Raw genomic sequence first — 27,051 nt, 5'->3', positions numbered from 1 at the left:
TATCTTAAGCGCGAAAACAACAGCTCCCAGCTCTAAATCGTGCGTCGTGTAGTTCCGTTCATGAACCTTGAGTTGCCGAGAAGCGTAGGCTATCACTTTATCACGTTGCATCAATACACAACCAAGCCCCTGTATCGATGCGTCACAATAGACCACGAAGTCATCCGTGCCCTCTGGCAATGAAAGAATAGGTGCGCTGCAAAGCCTATCCTTTAAGTACTGGAAAGCGGTCTCTTGCGTATTACCCCATCTGTAAACGACACCTTTCTGTGTTAGCATAGTAAGTGGTTGCGCGATCTTGGAGAAGTCTTTAATAAATCGCCTGTAGTAACCCGCCAAACCCAAGAATTGGCGTATTTCCGTCGGTGTACGTGGTGCTGGCCAGTTTCTGATCGAATCAACCTTGGATGGATCGACATGAATCCCATCCTTGTTCACCACATGGCCTAAGAAGTGGACTTCACGAAGCCAGAAGTCGCATTTTGAAAACTTTGCGTACAGTTGCTCTTTTCGAAGAAGTTCCAAGATAATACGTAGATGCTGCTCATGCTCCTCCTGACTCTTGGAGTAAATCAAAATGTCGTCGATGAAAACGATGACGAACTTGTCGAGATACGGTTTGCACACCCTGTTCATGAGATCCATGAAGACTGCAGGTGCGTTTGTAAGCCCGAATGGCATGACCAGAAACTCGTAGTGACCGTAGCGAGTTCTGAAAGCAGTTTTGGAGACGTCCTCATCCCGGACTCTCAGCTGATGATACCCTGACCTCAAATCGATCTTGGAATAGTAACACGACCCTTGCAACTGGTCGAATAAGTCATCTATGCGTGGAAGAGGATAACGGTTCTTCACCGTCACCTTGTTGAGTTCACGGTAGTCGATACACATCCTGAACGTACCGTCTTTCTTCTTCACAAATAACACTGGAGCTCCCCAAGGCGAAGAGCTTGGACGAATAAAGCCCTTTTCCAAGAGCTCTTGTAGCTGCTTCGACAGTTCTTCCAGTTCGGTTGGAGCTAAACGATACGGTGCGCGGGCTATTGGTGCTGCTCCAGGAGCTAACTCAATCTGAAACTCGACTTGACGATGAGGAGGTAAACCAGGTAAATCTTCAGGAAACACTTGAGGAAAATCACGCACAACTGGTATATCCTCCAGCTTCTTTTCCTTAGCTGATGCGTCAGTGACAAGTGCCAGAATGGCAGTATGTCCCTTTCGTAAACATTTCTGCGCCTTTAAGTAAGAGATGATGCCAACCACAGCACCACTCTTGTCACCTTGTACTTCGAGAGGTTCCTGACTGGAGCGAGGAATACGAATAACTTTTTCTTTGCATAAGATCTCCGCATGATGTTGGATAACCAATCCATACCGATGACGACGTCGAAACTACCCAAAACTATGGGTATGAGATCAATCGAGAAAGTCTGACCCGCTAGAACAATACTACAACCCTTGACTACCTGTGCGGCTTCTACACTTTTACCATTTGCTAGTTCTACGACGTGTTTGGTGTCTAGAGGTGTTGGTGTACGTTTTAATAATTTACTCATTTTCAATGACATATAACTTGTATCAGCACCCGAATCAAATAAGACAGTAACGTAAATATCGTCGAGAAGAAACTTACCCATAACCACATTGGGATCATTCACTGCATCTCCTCGACCCAACACAAAAGCACGACCACGAGCTTCATTGCCGTTGTTGTTGTTGTTTCCCCCATTGTTGTTGTTACCATTACCCTGATTGTTGTTATTCCCGTTGCCCTGGTTGTTGTTATTGCGATTCTGGTTCAACTGGGGACAATCGCGTTTGTAGTGACCTTCAGCCCCACACTGGAAACACCCCCGGTTTCCACGCTGTGGCTGCTGCTGCTGATTCTGTGGAGCTGGCGGTGGAAGTTGCTGGTTCTGATTCACTGGTCGCGCGCTTCTACAATCTTTGGCCTCATGGCCCATCTTGTGGCACCTTTGACATTGACTCCTGCGACATCTTCCACTGTGGTGTTTGTTGCACCTGTTACACCACGGGTGATTTCCCTTATAACCACTATGTCCCTGACTGCCCGATGACTGCTGACTCGGACTCTGGTAATCGTTGGTGCGACGTTGCTGAGTTTGGGATTGAACAGACGCTGATCCCCTGCTGGAATCCCCGTCCCACTTTCTTTTATTCTCGCTGGGTGTGGCAGAAGTAGCAGCTGTTGGAGTGACTGAAGTAACAGCTGTAGCAGTAGCGCCGACACGCTTTGGCAGTTTGCCCTGGTCTACTGCCTGATCTGTGATGCGATGAGCGAGGCGCTGAATTTCTTGGATGTTGTTGAGGTTAGCCGACGTAACGTGGCTCTGTATTTCTGGTGCCAAACCTTTGAGATACAACTCAATTCGCTTGTATGGAGGATCTACCATAGTTGGGCACAGCACAGCCAACTCATTCGATCTTTTGGTGTAAGCTTCGATTTCCGAACCAACCATTTTCAAGTTATACAACTCGTCCTCCAACTTGTGAATGTCTTCTCTAGTGCAGTATTCCCTCTTGATCAGTTCTTTGAATTCATTCCAGGGTGTGGCGTTAGCAGCTGCCAACCCTAAAATCTGCACTTGTGCGTTCCACCAAGTGAGCGCAATCCCTTCAAGTGTGCCAGTGGCGAACTTCACCCTGCGAGCCTCAGGGCATTCACACATTTCGAAAACCGACTCGAGCTTTTCAAACCAGTGGAGGAGTCCAACTGCTCCCTCCGTGCCACTGAACGAGCTAGGACGACAATCCATGAAATTCTTGAATGTGCACCCAGGTTGTTGCTGAGCGGGTTGACCTATTGTGTACGAATAGGGCAAAGTTAAGTACGAGAATTAATGTAGGATCTAAAGATCCTAGTGTTTATACTGCAGGGTACACTACCTGCTTGGGCGGCTGCAACTGCCGCAGCAACGAGAGCCTCTAGCTGGGCTTGAGTCATGGTAATTCGTGCGGCCATTGATCTTCACATCAAAGGCAACATAAGTGAGAAAGGTTCGCGAGTAGTGCGATGACAGAAGAGTGTAAGCACATAAGTATTCTCATGCAATGTCAAGTTGTGAGCAAGGTAATGTAAGCATACTACGAGCAAAGTTCTATGCAAATTCTAGCATGTAGGCAATAAACATAAACCTTATTACCTAGGAAGTTGAGTCTTGCACGTGGAGCGAAGCGTCGTTGTGGATCGTTGAGAGCACTGTTCTGGTTATAGTCTGGTTTTAATAAAACGTTTTCCCATATTAAAACCAAGTTCTCTATAACCAATGGCTCTGATACCAATCTGTCACACCCCCAAAATCCACCTGCGGAGTATCACCGCTTGGGAGCGTGACTGACCAGGATCAAGCCATCAATCATATTGAACATAGCATAATATAAATAAAGTAATTCGTAAAACCCCGTTCAATACAATTGACGTTTCAAAACAATCATAGTATCAGTAGCGGAAGCATAAGTAAATAACCCAAGTAAACCATAAGTTCAATTATTCGAAATGTTTAAACATAGCGTTCTTAACCCACTGCCCACAACGTCCCGCTCCTCCAGTGCAAGCTCCATAAGTACCTAAGGTCCTGCAAGGCATGCAGCAGATAATCAACAAACTAGTTGAGCGAGTTCACAGTTTATAGTTTAGTTTGAGTAATAGTGCGTTTGTTCAATTAAGTTTCGTATCGTATCAGTTCCATCGCGGCCTCACCGGCATGTGTGCGAAGATTATGTTCGTTAGTTCGCGACCATAGTCTTTACCGACCAGGGTGTGTGCGAAGGCAATTTATCAGTTCGTTCGCGACCATAGTCTTTACCGACCAGGGTGGGTGCGAAGGCAGTTGAGTAGTTCGTAAGCATCAACAGTTTAGTCGTTCGTTACAGTATCAAAGTATGCACAAGTAATCATCCAACCCATTCCCACCCTGGGAACCCATGCCTTGGCTGTGTGAACTCACCTTGGTTTGCTCGGTATGCTAAGTTATGCACTCACAAGTAATTAATCACGTCCTAGTGTATGCACGTATAACAAATCAGTTCATGTTCAAAATGATACGCATGCAATTAATTGTTCACATTGCAGTCAGTTTGCATATCAGCACGGCACGTAGTATTGCACGTTCATCACTAAGCATGGCATGTCAATTAAATCAACGTATGTTCCACTGTTCAAACATTATTCAAAACCCTAGTATCCTTCGACTCATACTATCATCTTTCGAAAACAAGTGTCACAATGATCCTTCGGACCGAATGTCATGTTTCGGACCATGACATCTTTCGGTCCTAACTATCCTTCGGTCCAACTATCTGTCGGTCAACCAGTATCCTTCGGTCAACTATGGTTCGATCAGATTATGGTTCGGTCAAACTACCATGGTTCGGGCCATTGCTATCTTTCGGTCATGGCAGTTACGTTTTATCCATTAACACAATTTCACTAATCAGTTATTGTCAACAGGATCAAACAAGCATAATCACAAGGTTTCACTCAAGAACCCTAATTTGATTAACAAGCATAACACTTTATCCTATACGATTCCGTTTTCAAGAACAGTGAACAATAACAATCCGTAGTGTATACATCACAACCAATCCACAAGCCTTATCATTAACCCTAATCACAACAGATCCAATTTGCATACAAATCCGATGAACATCCAAATCCTACCAATATGCACAACCGATTAACATACAACCCTAGTATCTTTCAAAACATCCATACTAACCGATCATAAAAACACATATTGCAAAACGATTAGGCAATTATAACATTCATATCCCATTAACATACATAATCGATTAGCATACAAGTCCGATCAACAACATATTGTAAGGCGATCGATAAATCATGAAAGCATATACATTAAACACTAACCGATATTGAAAACAGGGAATTGATCAGCAAGAAGTCTCCGTAAGTTTGTGGTTGCCGTCACAAGTAAAGATGCTCTAGGGTTTTTAGAAAAATAACTACTGATTTCATGCATTCCCATATATACGTATCACAGTAATGGGCCAAGCCCATTGGAAAGACTGGGCCGAAACATATCGAAGGATATGTTTCGTGCTCGAAGGATATGTTTCGGGGTCGAAGGTTATCCTTCGTGGTCCTTCGAATCCTTCGAACTACATGTCATCCTTCGAGGGCTAGGTTAAAGTTAATATTATAATAATAACAATTCTAATATTATTTTCTATCACCACAAATAGTAACATATAGGCAAACAACTCGTATAATTCAAGTCCACAATCCAACAACTAAACAGTCAAAGTCAAAGTCAACGCGCAATAAATGCGAAAGTGAAAGTCAAACACTCGAGTTGTCACAGGCATGGTGGTCGCTGTGCTCTCTCAAGCTCCTTCACGCGACGAGTAAGTGCCTCCTGCTGGATCATGAATGACCTAAGAACATCCTCTACAGAATAACCCATGTGATACGGATGATAAGGATCGGATGGTGGCATGATGGGTGGTGAAGTCCAGAGAAAAGGCTCACTGGATGGAGTAAAAGATGGCACAGTAAACAGTGAAACAGGGGGAACAGCAGTATGATGAGGGATCTGCGGTGCAAACTGATCTCCTCCAGTCAGAAAAGGTGCATGGCCGAAATGCAGACGAGAAGAGCCCTCTCCAGGACGTGGCGGAGGGATCTCCTAGAGAAATGTGATGGGCAGATCTGCGCGATGCGCATCAGTGACGGGTGTGAGAAACAGGGGTGCACCGACAGGAACTGAAGCAGGTGCTGGAACAGGTGTAACTGGTACCACAAAAGGCGGGTAGTCATCATCATTTATCCACCCATTTCGGGTGTGCGCGTACCGAGGGTCAACATGAGTCGCAAAGAGTGCATGATCTGGCTCTATAGGCACATGGTCAGGAAGAGGAGCAACAACAACAGGATCAGCGGGTATATCAGCAACATGCTCATCCACTACCAGTGGAGCAGCAACAGGACCCTCTAACAATGGTGGTGCATCAATATGAGCATCAGCAACAACATGATCATCCTCCAGTAGTGGAGCAACAATAGGATGATCATCGACAGGTATATCAACAATCAAAGGATCAGCAGCGGGTATATCAGCATGAATAGGGTCATGCTCGAATGCGGGGTCTGGAGCAACTACTGGCTCGGGGGCTACAGCAGGCTCCGGATCGTCAAACTCCATCTCGAAATCTGCGGGATCAGCAAACGCAGGGTCAACGGGATCAACGGGGTCCTCCATGGGCTGATCTAGGTGTATAAACTCAATGTCCTAGTCTGGATCGAAACCAGGTGGGAAGACGGGGTCGGAATCATCATCAATGTCATGATCGATCGTGAAACTCGGGGCAGGGGCAGGGGCAGGTGCAGCAGATGACGCCCTATCGGGGTCCGAATCATGCGAATAGTGTTGCGCGCCCTGCGCGTGCGATGGTGCAGATGCCACAGACTCAAAGGAGTCTGGGACAAGTGAATGGGCAGGTGACTCCTCAGCAGGAGCATCCGCGAGAAGCAAGAAATCGTTGGCGGCTATAAGGGCCTCGCCCTCAACGTCATCCTCCAGTGGCTCCTCGTCAAACAAATCGACGTCATCATCAGCGACTACGTCAAGAGGCATATCGATAACAGGGTACATGGCAAGGGGTATGGGAGCAGGGATCACCACAAGCGGCAAATCCCCAGCGATGGGGCCATCAGCGAGCTCAACAACGGCATCGGGTAGTGCAAACGGCTGGAAATCATCGTCGTCTGTACTGGTGGTGTCCGAAGTATACACCTCTCGCTCTGATGACACTCTGTCGTCCGATACTATGGTCATAGGGTCAGTGGTGTCCGACTCTCCTGTGCCGGATGAAGCCATAGCGTCTGTAACACAAACACACATATGCACAAATAATCAATCATATAGTCAGGTAAGCACATTAGTTCAATACGCAATCAAATAGTTCTCCTAGTCCCACTAGCCTCCCAGCCTCCCAGACTGATCTTCCTTGTCCCACTAGATTAACTTCCCAGCCTCCCAGGTAAAAGTCGTAATCCCTAAACGTGGATGATCCCATAACTCTAACGCAGCGTAGCATACCGTGCCAGATCCTTAGTTCCCTGAAATACATGTAAGTTGGAAAAATCAACAAAAATGTTGAGCGAGTTCATGTGTAGTGAGTAATAAAACCTTTGTAAGTGTAAAAACCCTGGTATGTAGCAAATAAGGAAATAAAGAGATCACCAATGGTTTGCAAGGCCATTGATATGTGTGAAGTGCAGTAGGAAGACTCAAACCTAGCAGATTTTTGCGTCGGGTACCAAGTCACCCCGAGGTCCGTTCTGTTGGGCCTGGGGCTAGGCTCGTTACACCCAGATAGATCTACCGCTACTGTCCCCCGGTCCTACTCTGAGGATTAATGGCCTTCAGTTCCCGCCTACCCACTCACATGATCTAAGTAGTAACCCTCCTTACGCTAATCATACCATTTGTAAAAGTACTCGTAATCATAGTAACATGTATTTCACCCCCGAAGTTTAGAAAACTGAAAACAGTTAAGAGAAAAGGGGGACATGAACTCACCGAAGTGCGTCTCTAACAAGTAATCTCTCTGTCAACCTGTTGTGCGACGACCTACACGTACTAACTTCTATTAGACGGACGCCGTGCCTTAGGTTAAGGTTTAATGTCTTTGGGAAATAGTTAGGCAACTATTTCGTAATTACACTTCATAACTATTTGGTAATATATTCCTTCCCAAGGATGGGGATTTTAACACATGTGCGTTCGTATAACTTCGAAATATATTATTAAGTCTCACTTAATAAAATATATTTTATTCCATTGTCCAAAACATTCTATCTCAAAATATAAATATTTTTCTCAAAAATATTATATTTTATCCTTATATAATTTCCAAAATAATACTTTTATCAAAATATGCGTTTAAGAGTATTTTCTGAAAATACGTAAGTTACACTTAAAGTTCGAGTGGGAATAATAATACCGGTGTAACCTAAATATTTATTGTGAAGGAGTTAATATTATTTTGGAGCCGTTAATATTCAGTAATATTATTTTTACCCTAAAAATAATATTTACGTAGTTCACAGAATAATCATAAAAAAATCTCACAAGCGTTATTATAGAAAATATATACTAAATATATATTTATCAAGTTTTATTTTGTGAAAATCCCACCTCCGACACTTGCTTATTTTGTAATAAAAATCCTGGCGAAATTTATATTTTGAAAACAAGTTAAAAATATAGTTATAGACACTTGTCACCAAAAATATTTCCAGGTGTTTATATTTCTGCAGAAATTTCGCCAGAGTTTCCCCTGTAACTAGAGGTGGCCACGTTTTTAAGCGTATCATTTTCTTTTAAAGATTCAATTCCACAATGTTCCCAACATCAACAGACAATGTTTCATCATCCAAAATAGTCAAAATAGATATAAATCGCAAAACACATGAACTTGTGGGTTTTGTAAAAGTGCGTAGTAACTTTCCATTATTTTTAATAGATCTTTCTATAAATAAAATCGGTTTCTTGAGAATCTTGTTTTTAAAGAGGGTGCATCTTTACAACTTCTTGTCAAAAATTACAAAAAATAATTCTTTGTTAAAACTTTTTGTTACACAAGCGTCTACACACTTGTGTGTTTACAAAGTCACCTTTAGTTTATGAAAGATCCGGCTTCTAAAACATGATTTCATTTTACACTTGGTTCTTCGAAAATACCACTTGTAGATCCTTAGATCTACTAGTTTAGAACTCCATTTCATAAGAAAAATTGTTTTTACACAAGTTCATGTTTACATGTAGTAGTGTCCATCATCTAGTCCTTATCACACTTTAACATACACTAGGTCATGTTCCATGAACATGACTTAGCCGGGTTATATGACGATCCGAACTACTACTAGCATAAAACAACACTAAATAATCATAACAAAACTAGTTTTATAAGTTTTACTCCAATATTCATCCATTAACCACTTTGTTCATCATTTTAGTAGACTTTTAGACTTGATCTTATATGTTCATAATTTTTAACCGACAAATCTCTTATTAACCACTTTAGAATAGATCAAGAAGGTGTTTAGAGTCACTTACTACTAGCTCGAGGCTAGGGAAGAAACTAGGCGAAAAACGACTGGTTATTAGCAATGTAGTGAGGTCCTTGTGTTCCCGAGTGCACCGAGCTTCCTTATGCGTGATCCTTCACACTTGTATGAGCTTGGAATGGCTTGAATGAAATCGAAAAGTGGGTGTGGTGTGGCTTGTGGTTGCGGCCGTGAGTTCAAGAGAGGGAGAGAGAAGAGTGATTTTTGTTAAGTGAGTTGTGAGTGTAAATAGTGAACCTCTCATGCTATCTTATAGTCCACATCTCTCAATTATCCACTAGGCAATGTGTAGTGAAGATCTTAAACATGTAGGATTAAAATAATCACAAACTTGTGGGGTGTCCCCACATGGGGACCGAACTCGTTGAGGGGGGTGGGGGTAATTGGGTTGGTTTCCAACTATTTAGTTAGTATTAGTTTGTTAAAATTAGGAGGTTAACTAGTTACTAACATGTAGTGTCTTGTGACGGGTGTTAGGGTATTCGGGGACCCTAACTGGCTCAGAAAAAGAAAAACAGTGTCAATGACAATATTTTTATGTTCCGGGTAAAGTCCGGTTGTTCGGTTGGATACTGATCCGTTAAAGTGCTTGACAAGCATTTAAAGTGTCGTTAATATTATTTTTAGTGACACAATGAATTCCCGACACTTTGGATAGTGTCTAGTATTATTTTCCCATGTTTTTGCACTTTACTAGTTTGCTAAATGCTGAATTTTTGTTTTAGTGCAGGATTTTGTATTTAAATCATAACTTAGGCACATCCGGTCACTATAACTATCACCTAGTGACGCAGTTCTACAACCCTCATTTCCCTACACTCTTTACTAGTGTAGTAAACTATCTCTGGCTCATACAGGCCTTAGAGGCAGTGTCTGCCTGGTGCTGGCTATGACAGCATGTTTAATGGGTTATCCGTTCATTGTGCTACTGTGCTTTCGTGTATCATGTTTGTCACTTATGATCTGTATGTAAATAATGGAGTGACAGTTGATAAAGTATGATGCAAGTATGTGTATGTATCAGTATTCAAGTAGCAGTTTATCCATAATTTCAAGCAAGCACAGTAATTAAGCAGTAATTAAATAGTAATTAATTCGTATGGATACCTGATTTGGTGAGGGTTGTCACAGTTGTATGATCAGTTTAAAAGTAAAAAACTATGATCATATATGTTTAAAACTATTTTATGCGAAAGGGGTATTTTAGACATTTTAAAAGTATCTAAAGTTGACTCATCATTTGACTAACCAAACGACATGACCATAAGGTATAACCTCAGAGGGTTATTGTTGGACCCAGTATGGCCTTAACAACTTCTTTTTACGTTATATGGCAAGTGATTTCAGTATATGTGAAAAAGATGTGCGGAAATTGAAATCGGACTTTCAAGAAACAAGACCTACAGAATTATCAAGTTTATATCACTTTGAAACAAATTAGTTTAACAAGGTGATTGTAAGATTATTATCTAATACAAATGAATCTTGATTTCTGTGGGTGAGAAGAGCAGTTGGAGTTTGAGTGTTTGTATGTGAATGCTAAGCTTCAAACTCAATTATCTTCTGCCTCTCGAGCCTTCTATTTAAAGACGGCTGTGGACATGAATAAACAATTGTTTATTCATGCAATAAGTCCTGCATAAAGTAGCAATTTGACATATTCATTGAATCCATCGTTCAAGTTGCATTTGTAATCATGAAAACCAATAATGTCATGCTTCGGTCATGGGTGGCAGGATAGAGTTGTGATTTTAGACAAGTGGGTCTGTTATCAGAATTTCTGATAAGCCACTTCATCAGAAATTCTGGTGAACAAATCATCAGAAAGTTTGATGATCAAAATTTGTCAGAAACTGATGATATTTCATCAGATCCATCAGAAACGACCTTCTCTGATAATCCAAATCAACTCTTTATCAACTTGAGATTCTTTGTAGTAGATACTTTGCTTTTCGGTTGTCCCAACTGTTTTTCTTCATCTTGCTGTGTTCTTCAGGACTGTTATCTTCTTCAGAAATCCAGTTGATTGAGATTTTCTTCAATACTTACAATTAAAGTTTCCTAACAGTTTCCCCCTAAGTATTGTAAGAAAATGAACTATCTCTATGTCCAAACAACTTTTAACTAATTCTTGAAAAAGAAAGATTAAGTGACTATGTCCCACAGACATAAAGCATAAAACATAAAAGTTAAAGCATAGACCATCCAACCTTGTAAAAGAAACAGAAAAACAAATTCTAAACATTGTTCAAAAAAAATTCTATCTCATCAATTCGTTCAATTGATCTTCACTCCACCTCTGTGTTTATCTCCTGGTTTCAGCTTCTTCTTGTGATCAATTATCTTTTGAGTTGCCTTGTACATCGATTTGTACCATTCTCTTGCTTCCATCCACTCTTCAATGCAATCTTCAATTTTCTTTCTCAGCAGTTCATTGTTCTTTCCTTTCATCTTGAGTTGCTCTTGTTTCTCATTTATGCAGTTTCTTATATACTTTAAAGTTTGGTTTGAATACCTGCAAATTTCACTGATTCTGAATAGAGCTTTCTCATTATGAGCATCTTTGAAGACTGCACAGATTTTTGGTGTGTCAAAGATTGCACCAGTTCTTGCTAATTTTGAAGGGATTTCAGCTGGAATAATTGTGTTGGGTGGAGGTATTAACACTTTAGTGCTATACTCGAAATTGATACACAGATCAAAGTCTGCTAATGCTGCTCTTTTGTATAATTTCGCTCTTGCATTTTTAACACTGTCAAGGGCTCTCCTGATCACTGCTGAACCACCTTTCCATTCATCAATGATGTTCTTCATCTTGACTATGTCCATTGGATGAATTTCATCAGCCAAGTCTGCATCAGTAACTTTTTGAACATCTTTGTCTTTTCTGACTAGGGTGTACTCGTTTTGACTTTCACTCCCTAGTAAGCCTCCTCCAGTAGTCAAAGTATCAACTCTTTCAATTGATACTATTGGATTGATCAATTTGTTGTGCAATATCACCCGGCTGCCATTTTTTCTTTCTTCATAAATACCTTCACTCATTGGTGAGAGTGGCCTTGTTGGGTTGTCTTCTGGACCTTTCCAATAGTAGTGCTTCAGATGTTCTTCTGGATACATGATTGTGTGTAGATCACCTTCCAGCACTTCTGATTCTTTGAAGTTGCCTTCTAAGTCTTCTCTCATTATTTTTCTTGGCCTTTTTGAAGAGGTCACTTCATGTTCCATTCTCCACTTCTCTTTTGTGTCCATCCTTATACTAAATTTTGTTTCTCCGGTGATGGTTGTAGTTGATGGTTGAGCTGAAGTGTATTCTTTATGTTGGAAACTTGAAGTGTCTGGCTTTGATATGATTGGTGGAGGACCCATGGGTAACTTTTGTTTATCTGGTGGTGGACCCATGGTCTGCTTTTCTTTTTGAACTGTTACAGCTTCTGTTTGCTTCATTTGTTCTTGTTGGATGGTTTCTGGTTGATGTTGGGGACTTTCTGATTCTTTTGCCTGTCCTTCTTGTGGAATTGGAGTCTTTAGTTTATGAAGATCAACTTTTGCCAGTGTGGCAACATTGTATTGCAATCTTTTTACTAGCGAGTGAATGTTAGTAAGAGATTGACTGTTTGTTTCTTCTTGCTTCTTTATCTTCTAAAACTCCTGATTTTCTTTATTTCTTTGTTCACTTAATTCCAGTACCAACTTTTCAAAAGCCTCAGTTAGACTACTACTGTTGGCTCTGAGAAGTTGTATTTCTTCAAGAAGCCTTCCTGAACTTGAACTTTCTCCTGCAGTTGCAATCTCTGTCATCTTTTTCTTGATATCATGCAGTTCTTTAAGAGCCTTTTCCATTTCTGAAGAAGTTCCTTTGTTTGCTGATGACTTTTGTATTTCTTTGAGAGCTGCACTATTATCTTCAGTTTGTTTTTGCACGGCTTTGACAGTCTCTGATAGAGCTTTGACTTCTAATTTTTATTTCTGATTTCTTCCAGTATCAGATCAAGTTTTTCGTTCATGATTGTTTTCTCAGCAGCAACTTCATCTTCAAGTTCTTTATGAAGTTGTTTTGGAGACATAGATGGTTGTTCTTGGGAAATAGGAGAAACAACAAATGTTTCTCTTCTAACACCACCAGAAAACACATTTTCTGATGTTCTGAAGTTAAGAGGATTGGAAGTATCCAAATTCTCTGTTTCCTCACCAGAAATTTGAAACAAATTCAAGTCCTGGTTTTCCTCACATCCTTGAACCTTTTCAGGTTCTCCATGAGTTGTTGAGAAACTTTTATTTTTCTCATCCAGGTTTCCTTGATCAGTGAACTGATCTCCACCTGTTGTTACCGCATTTTCCTCCTCAGAGTCTGACTCAGAAAATGGGTCTTTTGTTTCACTCACATTTTGTTTTGTAAAAACAGAGCTTCTTTGTAATATTTCATATCTTGGTTGAATTGATTCATCAGAATCACTTTCAGAAGTATAAAATATATCGAGTTTAGATTTTGTTGCACCTGTTTCTCCAATATGTGAGCTTTCAGCATGATGTTTTTCTGTTGCAAGAGTCATATGCACATCTTTATCAGCCAGATGTGGATCAGATTCATCCTGCTGCTCTATTCTTGGTGTGCTTGATTCTTCTGCATCATGCTCCATGGGTGACACTTTTTCAAATCCTTCTTTTGTTTCTGCTTGCCTACTTAACATTCTCATGTATTCTGCTCTGTATAATGAATTTTCTGGTACAAGATCCATCATATTTTCTGGTAGAACAGGTACATCAAAGTCTGACTTCCATGACCCTGCAGCACTCCAAGGTCTCATAATTTCTGATTTCCACATATATTTTGATTTTGGAGTTTGCAGATTTCTTTCAGAAAAAGCATCAGAAATTATGATGGATAAAAATCTGGGAAATGGTAGATGTGAATCTATCTTTCCAGTTTTGGTCAGAATTGATCTTTTGATCAGATTAAATATTTCTGTTCCAAAATCAATATTCAACCCAGTTATAAGGCTGAACATGATTGTTAGAATATTCATATTTATCTGATCCGTACCTCCGATCTTGGATGATAAACATTTATTCAATATTTCCATCAACACCTGCCAGAAGGCAGGTAGCTTGTTCCTCATGAACTCGTTGATTTTTGAAATCTTCTCCTTGCATCCCATTACAGCATCAAGTTGTTCAAACATGTCTTCTTTTGGTGGTGCATCTTCATATTCTTGATTTAAGGGTAGTTCCAAACATTCCCTTATTTTCTCTAGTGTGATTACGATGAAGATATCTTCCCATACATGTGCTGTTAGCTCCATATTTGTACTATGAGTTTCAAGAGTGTTTACAACTTGTTGTAGCAGTCTTTCTGGTACCTCTCTGGTCTTTGTAAGAGCATGAGCTATTGGGATTCTGATCAGAAACTCAATGAGAATTTGACACTTCACATCATATAGTTCGATATTAGTGTTCATAGCTTCATTGTTGTTCTTCAAAGGAAGATATTCAGCTTCAGTGATTAGGGGAATAGAGTGTTCAGCTGGAGGTGGACTGTTGTTTGAGGCAGCCATTTAGGATTTGAGTTTTTGCTTTTGAAAAGGGTTTTTAGGGTTTTGAGAATTGAGATTGAAGATGAACGTCTCTGTTGTTGGAGGGGATATTTATAGTGAGCTGAGACAGAGATCTTTGAGTGTTTTTCGTGGGTTGTTTGTATTCAAGTTGTTTTATGACACCTTAATGATGTTTTAATCTTTTAAAGACGCAACCGTTTTTGAAAAAAAAAACCCTTGGTTTATCTCTAATTTAATGTATATCTCATTCAAGACAATTAGAGATTCCAACGATTTTTAAAAGATAAACACTAGTTTCCAACTTGCACCCTTTTATGTGGGACCCTTTTTGATTTCAGAATTGGTCCAATCAAAAGCCTTTTCTTCAATTGAGTGTTTTCCCATGTTGTCCTTTTGATGATATATATAAGATCTCTAAATGTTTCATAAAGAGTTGAATTTTCCTATATTTATATCATCAGAAGACATTTGATTCATTTATAGGAGTCTGAATCAAATTTTTTTTTTTTTAAGATGAGAGGGAATGAGTGGAGTCTGATAAAATTTCTTACCTTGATCTTGTGAACTCCACATTTTGTTCTGATGTATCAGGAAGTCTCTTTCATATAGCTTGTTCCAGTCCTCAGAAAAAAAAATTGAGAGAAACATATCTAAAAAATAATCTAGATTTTTTTTTGTTTCTTTGCATCTGATTTCTGATGTTTTAATGAAATTTCTGATAAATTTTATCAGATTCTGATGATTTATCATATCCTATCAGATTTCATATGATTCTTACCAGATTTTCCTTGTTATCATCAGATAAAATTTCTTAGTTCCCCCTGGACCTATTGACATATTAACTAACATTTAATTAAGAAAGACTGAATATATTACTGAACAAAAGTGGGTTAGAACACACAAAAAAAAATTTTAACAAGCTAAAACAAACACAGATAGACCTAACTACTCATCATCTTCATCCAACACATTATACATGCACTTCACATATAACCAGAGACTGGTTATTCTTCCTGTATGAAAGGTTGATGGAGCCAGGGAAGCAACTCTCAAGTTTTCTTGAAGTGCCAGTTTCTCACACCACCAAAGTCAAGTTGACTTGTGATTACTTTGGTTACGAAACGAGGGTAGATCAGAAAAGGATTACGGTCATGGACGTTTCCTTCTAAGTCTCTCATGAGAAACTTAGCATAATTGTAAGGTTTTTCCTGTACAATAGCATGCGCCACTTCCATCATCCTGTAAGACAGCTCATTAAAGTGTCCTGTCTTTTTCGAAAAGCAGACACTCAGCTGTGTTACCAAATATTGAAAAGGTGGTATGAACCCAGATTTGCAAATTTGCCTTGACACATTGCTTGAATTGTAGCCCATTTCAGTCAAGGTCCTTTGTACTTCTGCCTTTTCCAATATGCTGATCCTTCGACAGTCACCCAATTTGAGGACATCTCTGAGTGTTTCCTCTTTTAGGGTGATCTCTACCCCCATAACCTCACTTCTTATCCACATAGAAGTGCCACTCATAACAACTTGAGCATTCCACCAGAACTCCTGAAGAAGTTCTGGATATATGGTGACATGTGTAGACATGGCAAAGCCCAATGGACTTCTCATGATCATATTGTACACAAACCAGCAGTCCTCCCATGCAGGTCCTTCTAAGTTGGATCTCAGTCTGAGATTATGATGTTCGTGAAGTATGAGAGGAAATTGGTTGGATTCCATTGATTTTGGGTGATTCATTTGAAATAAGAGGTTTTCTGACAGTAGGCTTTTAAAGAGAAGATTTTGTTTGTGAAGAATGTCTTTCTCAGATTGTTAATATTTATAGGTGAAAGTGATAGTTCCATATTAACAAAAAAAATTTCTTCTCTTTATTTAAGACGATATCTATTGCAGTGAATATGACAGTCTACTAAGCCTTTTGTGTGAGTAAGCATTCAAATAGGTGGGCGGCTACTTTCATAGCTCCTAATGATATCAGTGCTTACGTGTTTCTGTTAAACTTCTTATAACCGAATGACGATGCATGTTAAAAAAAATTTCCCTTTTTTTTTAAATTCATTTGTGACGATTGAGTTCTTTGGATTTAATTTTATCTTCATGCATGTCATCAATGTTTCCCCCTTTTTTTTTAAACAAACAAACCAAAAAAAATAAAAAAAAATTTATACAAATGGAATGGAATATGTATGAAGATATGGACTTTTGATGATTACTGATTATTATGCACAGTTAAACAAAAGTTCTTGATGTAAATCAGAATTTCTGGTAAATCATCACATTTTATTGATGATTTATTAAATCTTCTGATTTTTCATCAGAAAGATGAACTTCTGCATCAGAATTTTGTTTAATTGTCCTTTCATTCTTAGTAACTTGAAGATTATCAACTTGGTTTTCATTTTGTTTTGCTTTTATTTCTGAAACATTTTCATCTCTTATGTTGACCATGCCAAGTTTGCTGATCAAAAAATTATGTCTCTTTTCATCAAGAGGTTTTGTGAATATATCAGCAATTTGGTTTTCAGTTGGAACAAAATACATTTCAATGTTACCTTTCTCCACATGATCTTTTATGAAGTGATATCTGACATCTATGTGTTTGGTTCTTGAGTGATGAACTGGATTTTCTGTTATTGCAATTGCACTCTTTGAATCACACAAAATTGGTATTTTTGTCAGATTTACTCCATAGTCCTTCAGCTGAGTTTGCATCCACAGCACTTGTGAACAACAGCTTGCTGCTGCGACATATTCTGACTCTGCTGTTGATATGGCAACACAGTTTTGCTTCTTGCTTGCCCAACATACCAATTTTTCCCCCAAGATTTGACAAGCACCGGATGTGCTTTTTCTGTCAATCTTACAGCCTGCATAATCTGCATCTGTGTATGCAATTAATTCAAGGTTTGTATCCTTTGGATACCAGAGACCAAGTTCTGAAGTGCCTTTTAGATATTTGAAAACCCTTTTTACAGCTTTTAAATGAGATTCCTTAGGGTCACATTGATATCTGGCCAGAAAGCATATAGCAAACATGATGTCTGGTCTACTTGCAGTTAAGTATAACAATGACCCTATCATCCCCCTATAGGTTTTAATATCTACACTTATTTCATCTTTATCAGAATCCAATTTGTTCCCTGTTGCCATGGGAGTTTTTGAAACAGAGCAGTTTTCAAGTGAATATTTTTGTAGAATTGTTTTGACATATTTTGATTGATTCAAAAATATTCCATCAATTCTTTGTTTGACTTGTAACCCTAAGAAAAAGGTTAATTCACCCATCATGCTCATTTCAAAATGGCTGGTCATTAATTTTTGAAACTTTTTGTAAAATTTTTCATTTGTTGATCCAAATATAATGTCATCAACATATATCTGAACCAACAAGGTATGGTTTTTGTGTGTTTTGAGAAACAGTGTGGTGTCAATAGTACCTTTGGTAAATCCAGAATTGAGTAAGAAGTTTGATAATGTTTCATACCAGGCTCTTGGAGCTTGCTTCAATCCATACAAGGCTTTGTTTAATCTATAAACATGATTTTGAAATTTTGGATCAACAAAGCCTTCAGGTTGTTGCACATAAACTTCTTCTTCAATTTTACCATTTAGGAAGGCTGATTTTATATCCATTTGATAAACTTTGAAATCCTTGGATGCAGCATAAGCAAGAAAAATTCTTACAGCTTCTAATCTAGCTACTGGTGCAAAAGTTTCATCATAATCAATACCTTCTTGTTGACAGTAACCTTTGACTACTAACCTTGCTTTGTTCCTTGTGATTATGCCATTTTCATCAGATTTATTCCTGTATACCCATTTTGAGCCTATGACAGATTTGTCTTTGGGCTTGGGTACCAGATCCCATACCTTGCTCTTTTCGAATTGATCCAGCTCTTCTTGCATAGCTTGTATCCAATCTGGATCATTCAGAGCTTCTTTGGCAGATTTGGGTTCCATTGTGCTTAAGAACCCAGCATATGCACATTCATGTGTAGTTGCAGATCTTGTTCTCACACCATCAGCTGGATTGCCAATGATATCAGAATAAACATGCCCTTTGATTAATCTTAATCTGTTTTGAACAGTTGTTGGTTCTGATGGATTTGAAGTTTCCCCCTGTTCAGTTATCTCTGTTTCATGTAAAGCACCATAATTTTGATTTTCTGTTGTGCTATTTACTTGTTCTTCATGGTTAGTACATGATATTTCTGATGATTTAAATGTACGAGTTTTATCATGTTCTAAAAGATCTTCTGATATCATTTCAAAGAGATGCTCATAATTTTCTTGTTTGTCAGAAAAGTTTATTTCTTTCATGTATTCATCAGAAACTTCAGTCTCTGATGAGTCATCAAATGAGACATATAAACTTTCTCTGATTGTCCTTGTATTAAAAATAAAAATTCTATAAGCTTTTGAGGACAATGAATATCCAAGAAAAACACCTTTTTCTGCTTTTCTGTCAAATTTTTCAAGGCTTTCAAAATCATTGAAAACAAAACATCTACAACCAAATGTGTGTAAAAATTTTACACTTGGAATTCTATTATTTATTATGTTGTAGGGTGTTTTGTTTAGCCTTTTGTTGATGAGAGTTCTGTTTTGAGTAAAACATGCATTTGCAATTGCTTCTGCCCAAAAGTGAGAGGGCATTTTGGCATATGCAAGCATTGTTGTGGCAGCTTCTACTAAGGTTCTATTTTTTCTTTCAACAACCCCATTTTGTTGAGGGGTTCTGGGAGCAGAAAAGTCATGAGAGATTCCTTTGTTTACAAGAAAGCTTTCAATTTTAGCATTTTTGAATTCTGTCCCATTGTCTAATCTGATCCTTCTTACTGTTAGTTTTAACAGATTTTCAATTTTCTTTATAAAATTAATGATCAAATCAGGTGTTTCACTTTTCTTTCTCAAAAATTCAACCCAAGTGTATCTGGAAAAATCATCAACTATTACTAGTATATATTTCTTTCCAGAAAAACTTTCTGTACCTATGGGTCCACACAAATCCATGTGTAAAAGTTCCAAATTTTGTGTGATGGAAGATTCAGAAATTGACTTGTGAGAGCTTCTTTTTTACTTTCCCATCTCACAAGCATCACAAATTTTATCCTTTTTAGAGGATATGAAAGGTAACCCTTTTACCAGACCTTTACTTGCTAATTCGTTTAGGTTTTTGAAATTTAAGTGAGCCAATCTTTTATGCCACAACCAACTACTTCCTTTGTTAATTTTTGAAAATAAACATAGTTTAGGATGTTCATTTTCTTCTTTGAAGTCAAAGTAATAAATTGATTGTCTTATCCTTTTCCCACTCAAATATATTTTATTATCATCCATACCTATTAGCAAGCATTTTTCTGGTAAAAATGTTACCTGAAAACCTTTGTCACAGAATTGACCACAGCTCAGCAAATTATACTTTAAGCCTTCAACATAAGCTACACTTTCAATGGTCAAACATCCATACTTGATACTTCCGTATCCCATTATCCTTCCTTTCACTCCGTTTCCAAAGTTCACCATTTTACCCAGCTTTGAGACAAAGTTGCTGAGTAAGCTCCTATCTCCAGTCATGTGCTTGGAGCTTCCTGAGTCGTAGTACCAGATCTGCTGCACATGATGGTCCTGAAATGAAATGATTAGAGGGTTTTAGGTACCCAGGCATGCTTGGGTACACTTTCTGATGATATTCTGGTTCTATTAATTCTTCTAGATGACCTTCCATCAGAATTTCTGTTGGATGCTGAGCCATTAACAGAATTTTTGTTTTTCTTTTGGAGATGGTGTTGAACAAGCTTCAGTATTTCAACACACATACAGGAATCATCAGAAATTTCTGATTTTCCTTCTTGTGATGGAATGAAGGGATAGTTTTGAAAAGATGAGTGAACTGCTTCTGGAGTTTTTACAAACTCTTGACTGCATTCACTTCTTTTTGGTTCAAAATTTGGCTTGTCAAAGGAGTATTCAGAACATGTTGATTTGCAAGTTTCAGAATCAGATTCTGATAAGTTTTTATCAGAAGTCTGTTGAGTAGCCTTTACAAAGACAGTAGGTTTGTTATTGTTTGTTCTTATATAACCCAACCCTTCTCCTTTGTTCATTGGAGTGGACTCTATGAAATTTATGAATTCTTTTGCTTCTTGAAAACCTCTTACATTAATTTCTTTATCATTGATTTTCTTGTAAAGATCTCTTCTTTTATTTTCATAGAACTCAATTTTAGCTCTTTAATCTAAACTTTGTTCTATCAGTAATTTTATTCAAGGTCCTCTGCAACTCATCAGATTTTTTACCATCTGATTGATGTTTAACTTGCAAGTTTAAAAAATCTGACATGAGCTCATTTAGCTTGTGTTCAAGATCAAGATTGTCTAAACTTACCTGTTGTAGGCTGAAGCGAACCCTAATGCTCTCTCTCCTATGGCGATTTTCATGTTCTTCTTGAAACCTGATTTTTCTTCGTGATCTGATGTATAACAGTCTGTGATTAGAGTTTTGATCCTTTCAATACTCTATAACGAACTCGTTAGCAATAGTGATCGATCTAAATTAGGGTTTTTCTCTTTTCTTTTTGCGTTAATCGCCGCCTTAGGTATCAGTGTTGAAACCCTGATCTATTACGTTGGTTGTTGTTGATTGCGGTTAACTGAGTTTAATTTAGCTAGATTGATAACTCCAACTTAATCGGTTAAGGGTGGCAGACTGATTCTAGGGTTTTAGGAATTAGGGTTTATCGTTCTTGTTCCTGATTTCGTTTGTTGCGGCGTTAGGGTTTTGGGGTATCGAGTGCATGGTTGTTTAAGGTTCTTGTTTCACGTGAGAGTTGATTGATTTGTTATGGATGTTCAGTCTAAGTTTGGTGACGCTACTGCTAGTGTTCTGCATGATCGTGGTAAGCCGCCTGACCCGCTTGTTTCTTTTGCTAATAAACCGACCAACGTAGAGGGAGCTGATAGTATGAATGAACCTGTTGGTGAGGAGTTGCCGACACCTGGAACAGCACCTATTCGTGGGATCGGGTTAAGAGTTACTAACATTGAAGGCAATCCCTTAATTCCGAGAAGAGGTATGTTCTCTACATCTAATGTATCGGTCTTGGACGGGCTGATGAGTATTTCCAAACCGATTGAAAATTTCTCCAATGGTGAACCGTCCACGATGGCTAATAAGGTTACTGGGGTTGTTGTCAAGCCCATGTCATATGCTGAGTCGGTAAATGCAAATAATGGCAAAAAAGTGAATTTTCGGTCGCTTGCTAGTTCTGCTAATCAGGAGGGTTGTGATGTTGTGTTACCGAGAGAATCAGTACGTATGGTCCAGGATAAGTTGGCTAACACCCTTTATGGGTACTTTTTGGGGGATCGAGTTGCCTTCCCAGTGGTTGACTACTTTGTTCGGATGAATTGGAAGAAATATGGGTTACAAAAGACTATGATGAACGCTAATGGTTTTTTCTTTTTCAAGTTTAGAGATGAGGCTGGAATATCGAATGTTCTTCAGGATGGGCCATGGATTATACGTTCTCAGCCTTTGTTTCTTAATCATTGGACCCCAACTACTAAACTCGAAAAGAAAGAGGTAACGAAAGTGCAAGTGTGGGTTAAAATTCACGAAGTTCCTATTGCGGCATACACGGAGGATGGCCTCAGCTTGATTGCAACAACTATTGGCGAACCAAAGATGTTGGACTCGTTTACCACGTCAATGTGTATGGACTCTTGGGGACGTAGTAGTTACGCTAGAGCGTTGATTGAAGTTTCAGCCGATAGAGAATTGCGAGAGGAAATTACAATGGCGATACCTGAACTTGATGGAGAGGGTTTTACAAAAGAAACGATGTATGTGGAGTATGAATGGAACCCGCATCGTTGTGCTTCATGTTGTGTCTTTGGCCACACGTCCGAGACTTGTCCAAAACTTCCTGTGAGAAAGACTAATAACTTGCATCAGGTGCAAAATCGGAATGGTCCAAAGAACCCGAAAGGTAAAAAGTCTCCTGTTGTGGATCAGGAGGGATATACAGGTGTGTATGGGAAGAAAGCGGCCAAGAAAACTGGGATACCCGTGAATACACAGAAGCCTAAATTTGAATATCGTCCGGTGGGACAAAAGTCAAAAGGAGATTCTACTAAACCTAAGTCTCAGAACGGTATGGATGGTACTTCAAATAATAATTCTTTTCGGTCAGCCAATCCGTTTGATGTTCTTAATGAGGTGGAGGACGAACCGGGGCCTAGTAAAAGGCAACCGGACTTGAATGATGGGGACTCGGATGATGACGATGTGGAGGAAATTTATGATGAAATGGATGGGTTTATAATGGATGGTACCCGGAATATAAAGAATCACAAAGGGGCAAGCACTCCTTCTCCGAAAGTTACCAATGGTTAGTATCGCTGCATGGAACATAAGGGGGTTGAACCGCCCTCTCAAACAAATAGAGGTTCGGCAGGCAGTCAAGGATTTCAATTTGAGCTTGTGTGCTATTCTAGAGTCTCATGTGGATGTCGGTAAGTTGGGCAATGTGTGTAAAGCTGTGTTTCGTTCTTGGGATTGGACTTCAAATGGCGGGTGCTGTAACAAAGGTACAAGGATAATCATTGGGTGGAACCCAACTATTTTTGATGTTATGATCGTTGCTCAATCTCCTCAGGTTATGCATTTACAGCTTGTGTTTAAATTGGATAAGAGAGTGCTTTTTTGTTCCATTGTTTATGCCGATAATTATTATGTTACGCGGAGGGAGTTATGGCATCTTCTGTCTATGCATAAGGTTTTTGTCGCGGATCGGCCATGGTGTATTATGGGTGATTTTAACTCGGCTCTTAACATAGAAGATAATTCGATGGGTTCTTCATCAATTTCGATTGGTATGAGGGATTTTCAGGAATGTGTTGATGACATCGAAGTTGTGGATATTAATTGTTCAGGTATTTATTTTACGTGGAGCCAAAAACCTAAAAACGGTGTGGGATTACTAAAGAAAATCGATCGGGTAATGGGAAACACTCCGTTTCTTACTGAATACCCGAACTCGGTTGCCATGTTCAAGCCATATAGACTTTCGGACCACTGCCCGTGTATCTTGTCTATTCCGGAAGCGTTGAAACTCAAACCAAGGCCGTTTAAGTTTGCTAATTTTCTGGTTTTTAAACCAGAATTTTTGGAGATTGTTAATAAACATTGGACAATTAATGTTGATGGGGTTCACCAATTTCGAGTTGTCAAGAAATTAAAGTCGCTTAAACACCCGCTTCGGTCGTTGCTGTTTAAACAGGGTAATCTCCACAAGAAAGTTGAAACTATCCGTTTGAAATTAGATGATATTCAGCAAAAGATTGACTTAGAGCCGCATAATGCTGATTTGCGGAACGAGGAAGCTGCGGCTAGCCGTGATCTTCAAGTTGCTATGTTGGATGAAGAGCGTTTTCTGAAACAAAAAGCTAAGGTAGATTGGCTGAGTGCGGGCGACATGAATACGGCATTTTTCCATTCCTCTTTGAAAATTCGTAATCATTGTAGTAGGATCGATATCATTAAAGATACTCAAGGGAATCTCTATGAAGGTGATAATGTGTTTAAAGCATTTGTCCAACATTATGAGAAATTTTTTGGCAACAAAGATGATATCTCCTTACAACCTACTCCAGATTTATTTCCGAAAGTTTTACCCCACAATATTGCTACGAGTATGGTGCGGCCGGTTACGGAGGAGGAAGTTAAAAAGGCGATGTTCTCCATTGGCAATGATAAAGCTCCGGGTCCGGATGGTTTTACGGCTGCGTTTTTCAAGAATGCTTGGCCGCTAATTGGTAATGATATTGTTAATGCCATTAAAGATTTTTTTGATACTGGTAATTTGCTTCGGGAGCTGAATCATACGCTTATAGTTCTTATTCCTAAAGTGCCAACGCCTATGGTTGTTACTGATTTTCGCCCGATTGCTTGTTGTAACGTTCTATACAAGTGTATCAGCAAGATAATTGCTGATAGGATAAAGGGAGGTTTGAATGAGATTGTTAGCATTAATCAATCGGCATTTGTCCCGGGCAGGAAAATTTCGGACAACATCTTATTAACGCAAGAGTTAATGCACAACTATCATCGAAATGTGGGGCCTCCAAGATGTGCGTTTAAGGTTGATATTCAGAAGGCGTACGACACGGTGGACTGGAGGTTTCTGAAAAGTGTGCTTCGTGGGTTTGGGTTTAACGATAATATGGTGAGGTGGATCATGATGTGTGTTTCCTCTACCTCATTTTCGGTTTGTGTTAACGGAATGGTTCATGGGTTTTTCAGAGGTAAACGGGGGTTAAGGCAAGGGGATCCTATCTCTCCTTATCTTTTCACTCTTGTCATGGAGGTGTTGACGGGTATTCTTCAGCACTCTGTTCGGATAGATTCCTCCTTCAAATATCATAACAGATGTGAAAAACAGCAGATTATAAATCTTTGCTTTGCGGATGATCTGTTCCTTTTTGCTAGAGGGGAAGTGAACTCGGCCAATTGTATTATGACCTCTCTTTCAAAATTTTCTAAGATGTCGGGCCTAGTGCCTAACAACCAGAAAAGTACGGTCTTCTTTTACAATGTGAAAGATCATGTTAAACAGGAGATTCTGGACATTATGCCTTTTGTGGAAGGTACGTTACCGGTCAAGTATTTGGGTGTCCCTCTTATTTCCTCTACGCTTAGGTACAGTGATTGCCGTGTGCTCGTGGAAAAATTAGAGAAACGTATTATGCACTGGAAGAATAAATTGTTATCGTTTGCGGGGCGGCTTCAACTGATTATCTCAGTTCTCTCTTCAATGCATATTTATTGGTCCTCTGTGTTTTTGCTTCCTGTGCGGGTTGTTAAGGAGCTTGAAGCTAGAATGAGAAATTTCTTATGGTCTCAAGATGTGTCGTTCAATAGAGGTAAAGCTAAAGTTTCGTGGAAAGTGGTTTGTACTCCTAAGTATGAAGGTGGTTTAGGCATTAGACGGATTGGGGATATGAATAAAGCCCTGATGGCGTCTCATATTTGGAGTATTGTGATGAAGCGGGATTCTCTTTGGGTCAAGTGGGTTCACTCTTATCGGCTTAAAGGAAAGAATTTCTGGGTTTGCAAAGCTACTTCAAATTCTACTTGGTCATGGAGGAAAATCATTCAGTTGAGGCATGTTATTCGGAAATATGTTTGGTCCGATGTGGGTAATGGCCGTGATACATCAGCTTGGTTTGATTTTTGGAGTGATTTAGGCCCTCTTGGTGATTTTCTGTCACCAAGGACTATTACGGATGCTGATTTTCGGTTAGATGACACTGTTTTCAATATTTTCTCTAACGATACTTGGAATTGGCCTGTCGCATGGAGGGATCTTTTCCCTGTTCTTATTCAGCTGGATCACTTTCGTTTAGACCCGTCAAAATCTGACCGATTGCTATGGAAAGATGGGAACGAATGTCAGGATTTCTCTTCGTCAGCCGTATGGCACTCGGTTCGTCATAGAGAATCAGAGGTTGATTGGAGTGGTATTGTTTGGTTTGCTCAATGTATCCCTAGGCACGCGTTTATGATGTGGCTGATTATGAAGAGAAAGCTCCTTACTCAAGACAAGATTCTGCAGTGGGATTTCTCAAGGCGGAAAAACATGAATATGATGTGCTGTCTATTGTGCTACGAGAACTTTGATTCTCATCAGCATTTATTCTTTGAATGCAAATTTTCGGACGAAGTCTGGAATATGATTCGGGGTAAAGTGGGTATGGAGGCTGTGTGTTCGAGATGGGCGGATATCACCGAGTGGCTATGTGCTCGCATTCGGTCAAAGAAAGTGGAGATTTATGTCGCGAAGCTTCTAGTTGCGGCTGCTGCGTATACGATTTGGCAAGAGCGGAATGCTAGACTATTCAGAAACCAATTACGTCCACCTGAAATGGTGAAGGATGCTATTCTGAAAACTGTGAGATACAAGCTGATGGGAGCTAAGCTGAAGATCAACGCTAGGGTGCGGAAGCTGCTTGGGGATTGGGATGTTGCAACTGAAACGAAAGATGACGGAGGCTAATTAGTTAGTTTATTTGTAGTTTCGGTTCTGTCTAGATGAGTGTCTAGGTGTTTATGTCCGGTTGTTGCGTTCGGTTTCTTTTGGTTTTGTTTTACTGGCTTTACTTTCATGGGGCATGTCTCATGATTGAACTGGTGTAGGCTTTCTACACCACTTGTTCTTTTTTGGTTGTGAATATATAGAATCACCGGGGTAACCCTTTACCCAAAAAAAAAAAACTTACCTGTTGTCCTGAAGTCTCTGGTATGTCATCAAAAAGTGCCATGAGACAGAAGTTGGCCATTTCTTCTTCTTCTTCATCAGAAGAGTCATCAGATAGCC

At 39.4% G+C, this 27,051-nt stretch overlaps 1 protein-coding gene across 1 annotated transcript; it reads left to right on the top strand.

Moving 5' to 3' along the window:
• The first annotated feature begins 21,515 nt into the window (after positions 1-21,515).
• Positions 21,516-26,730, top strand: LOC110931631. The gene is made up of 2 exons (XM_022175017.1): positions 21,516-23,064; positions 23,171-26,730. The coding sequence occupies exons 1-2, from the start codon at positions 21,516-21,518 to the stop codon at positions 26,728-26,730; spliced, it is 5,109 nt and encodes a 1,702-aa protein (XP_022030709.1).
• The last annotated feature ends 321 nt before the right edge of the window (positions 26,731-27,051 follow it).

Source organism: Helianthus annuus, chromosome 8 (genome assembly GCF_002127325.2).
Source record: "Helianthus annuus cultivar XRQ/B chromosome 8, HanXRQr2.0-SUNRISE, whole genome shotgun sequence".
In the NCBI taxonomy this organism is placed as follows: domain Eukaryota; kingdom Viridiplantae; phylum Streptophyta; class Magnoliopsida; order Asterales; family Asteraceae; genus Helianthus; species Helianthus annuus.
The sequence above is the reverse complement of the archived record's forward strand: the minus strand, read 5'-3'. Positions and strand labels throughout refer to the sequence as shown.

Excerpts from the sequence above, each read along its gene's own strand:
- LOC110931631 (XM_022175017.1), top strand. The coding sequence starts at position 21,516 with ATGGATGTTCAGTCTAAGTTTGGTGACGCTACTGCTAGTGTTCTGCAT. Across the intron at positions 23,065-23,170 it reads TTCTCCGAAAGTTACCAATG|AGTCTCATGTGGATGTCGGT; the intron begins GTTAGTATCGCT and ends GTGCTATTCTAG.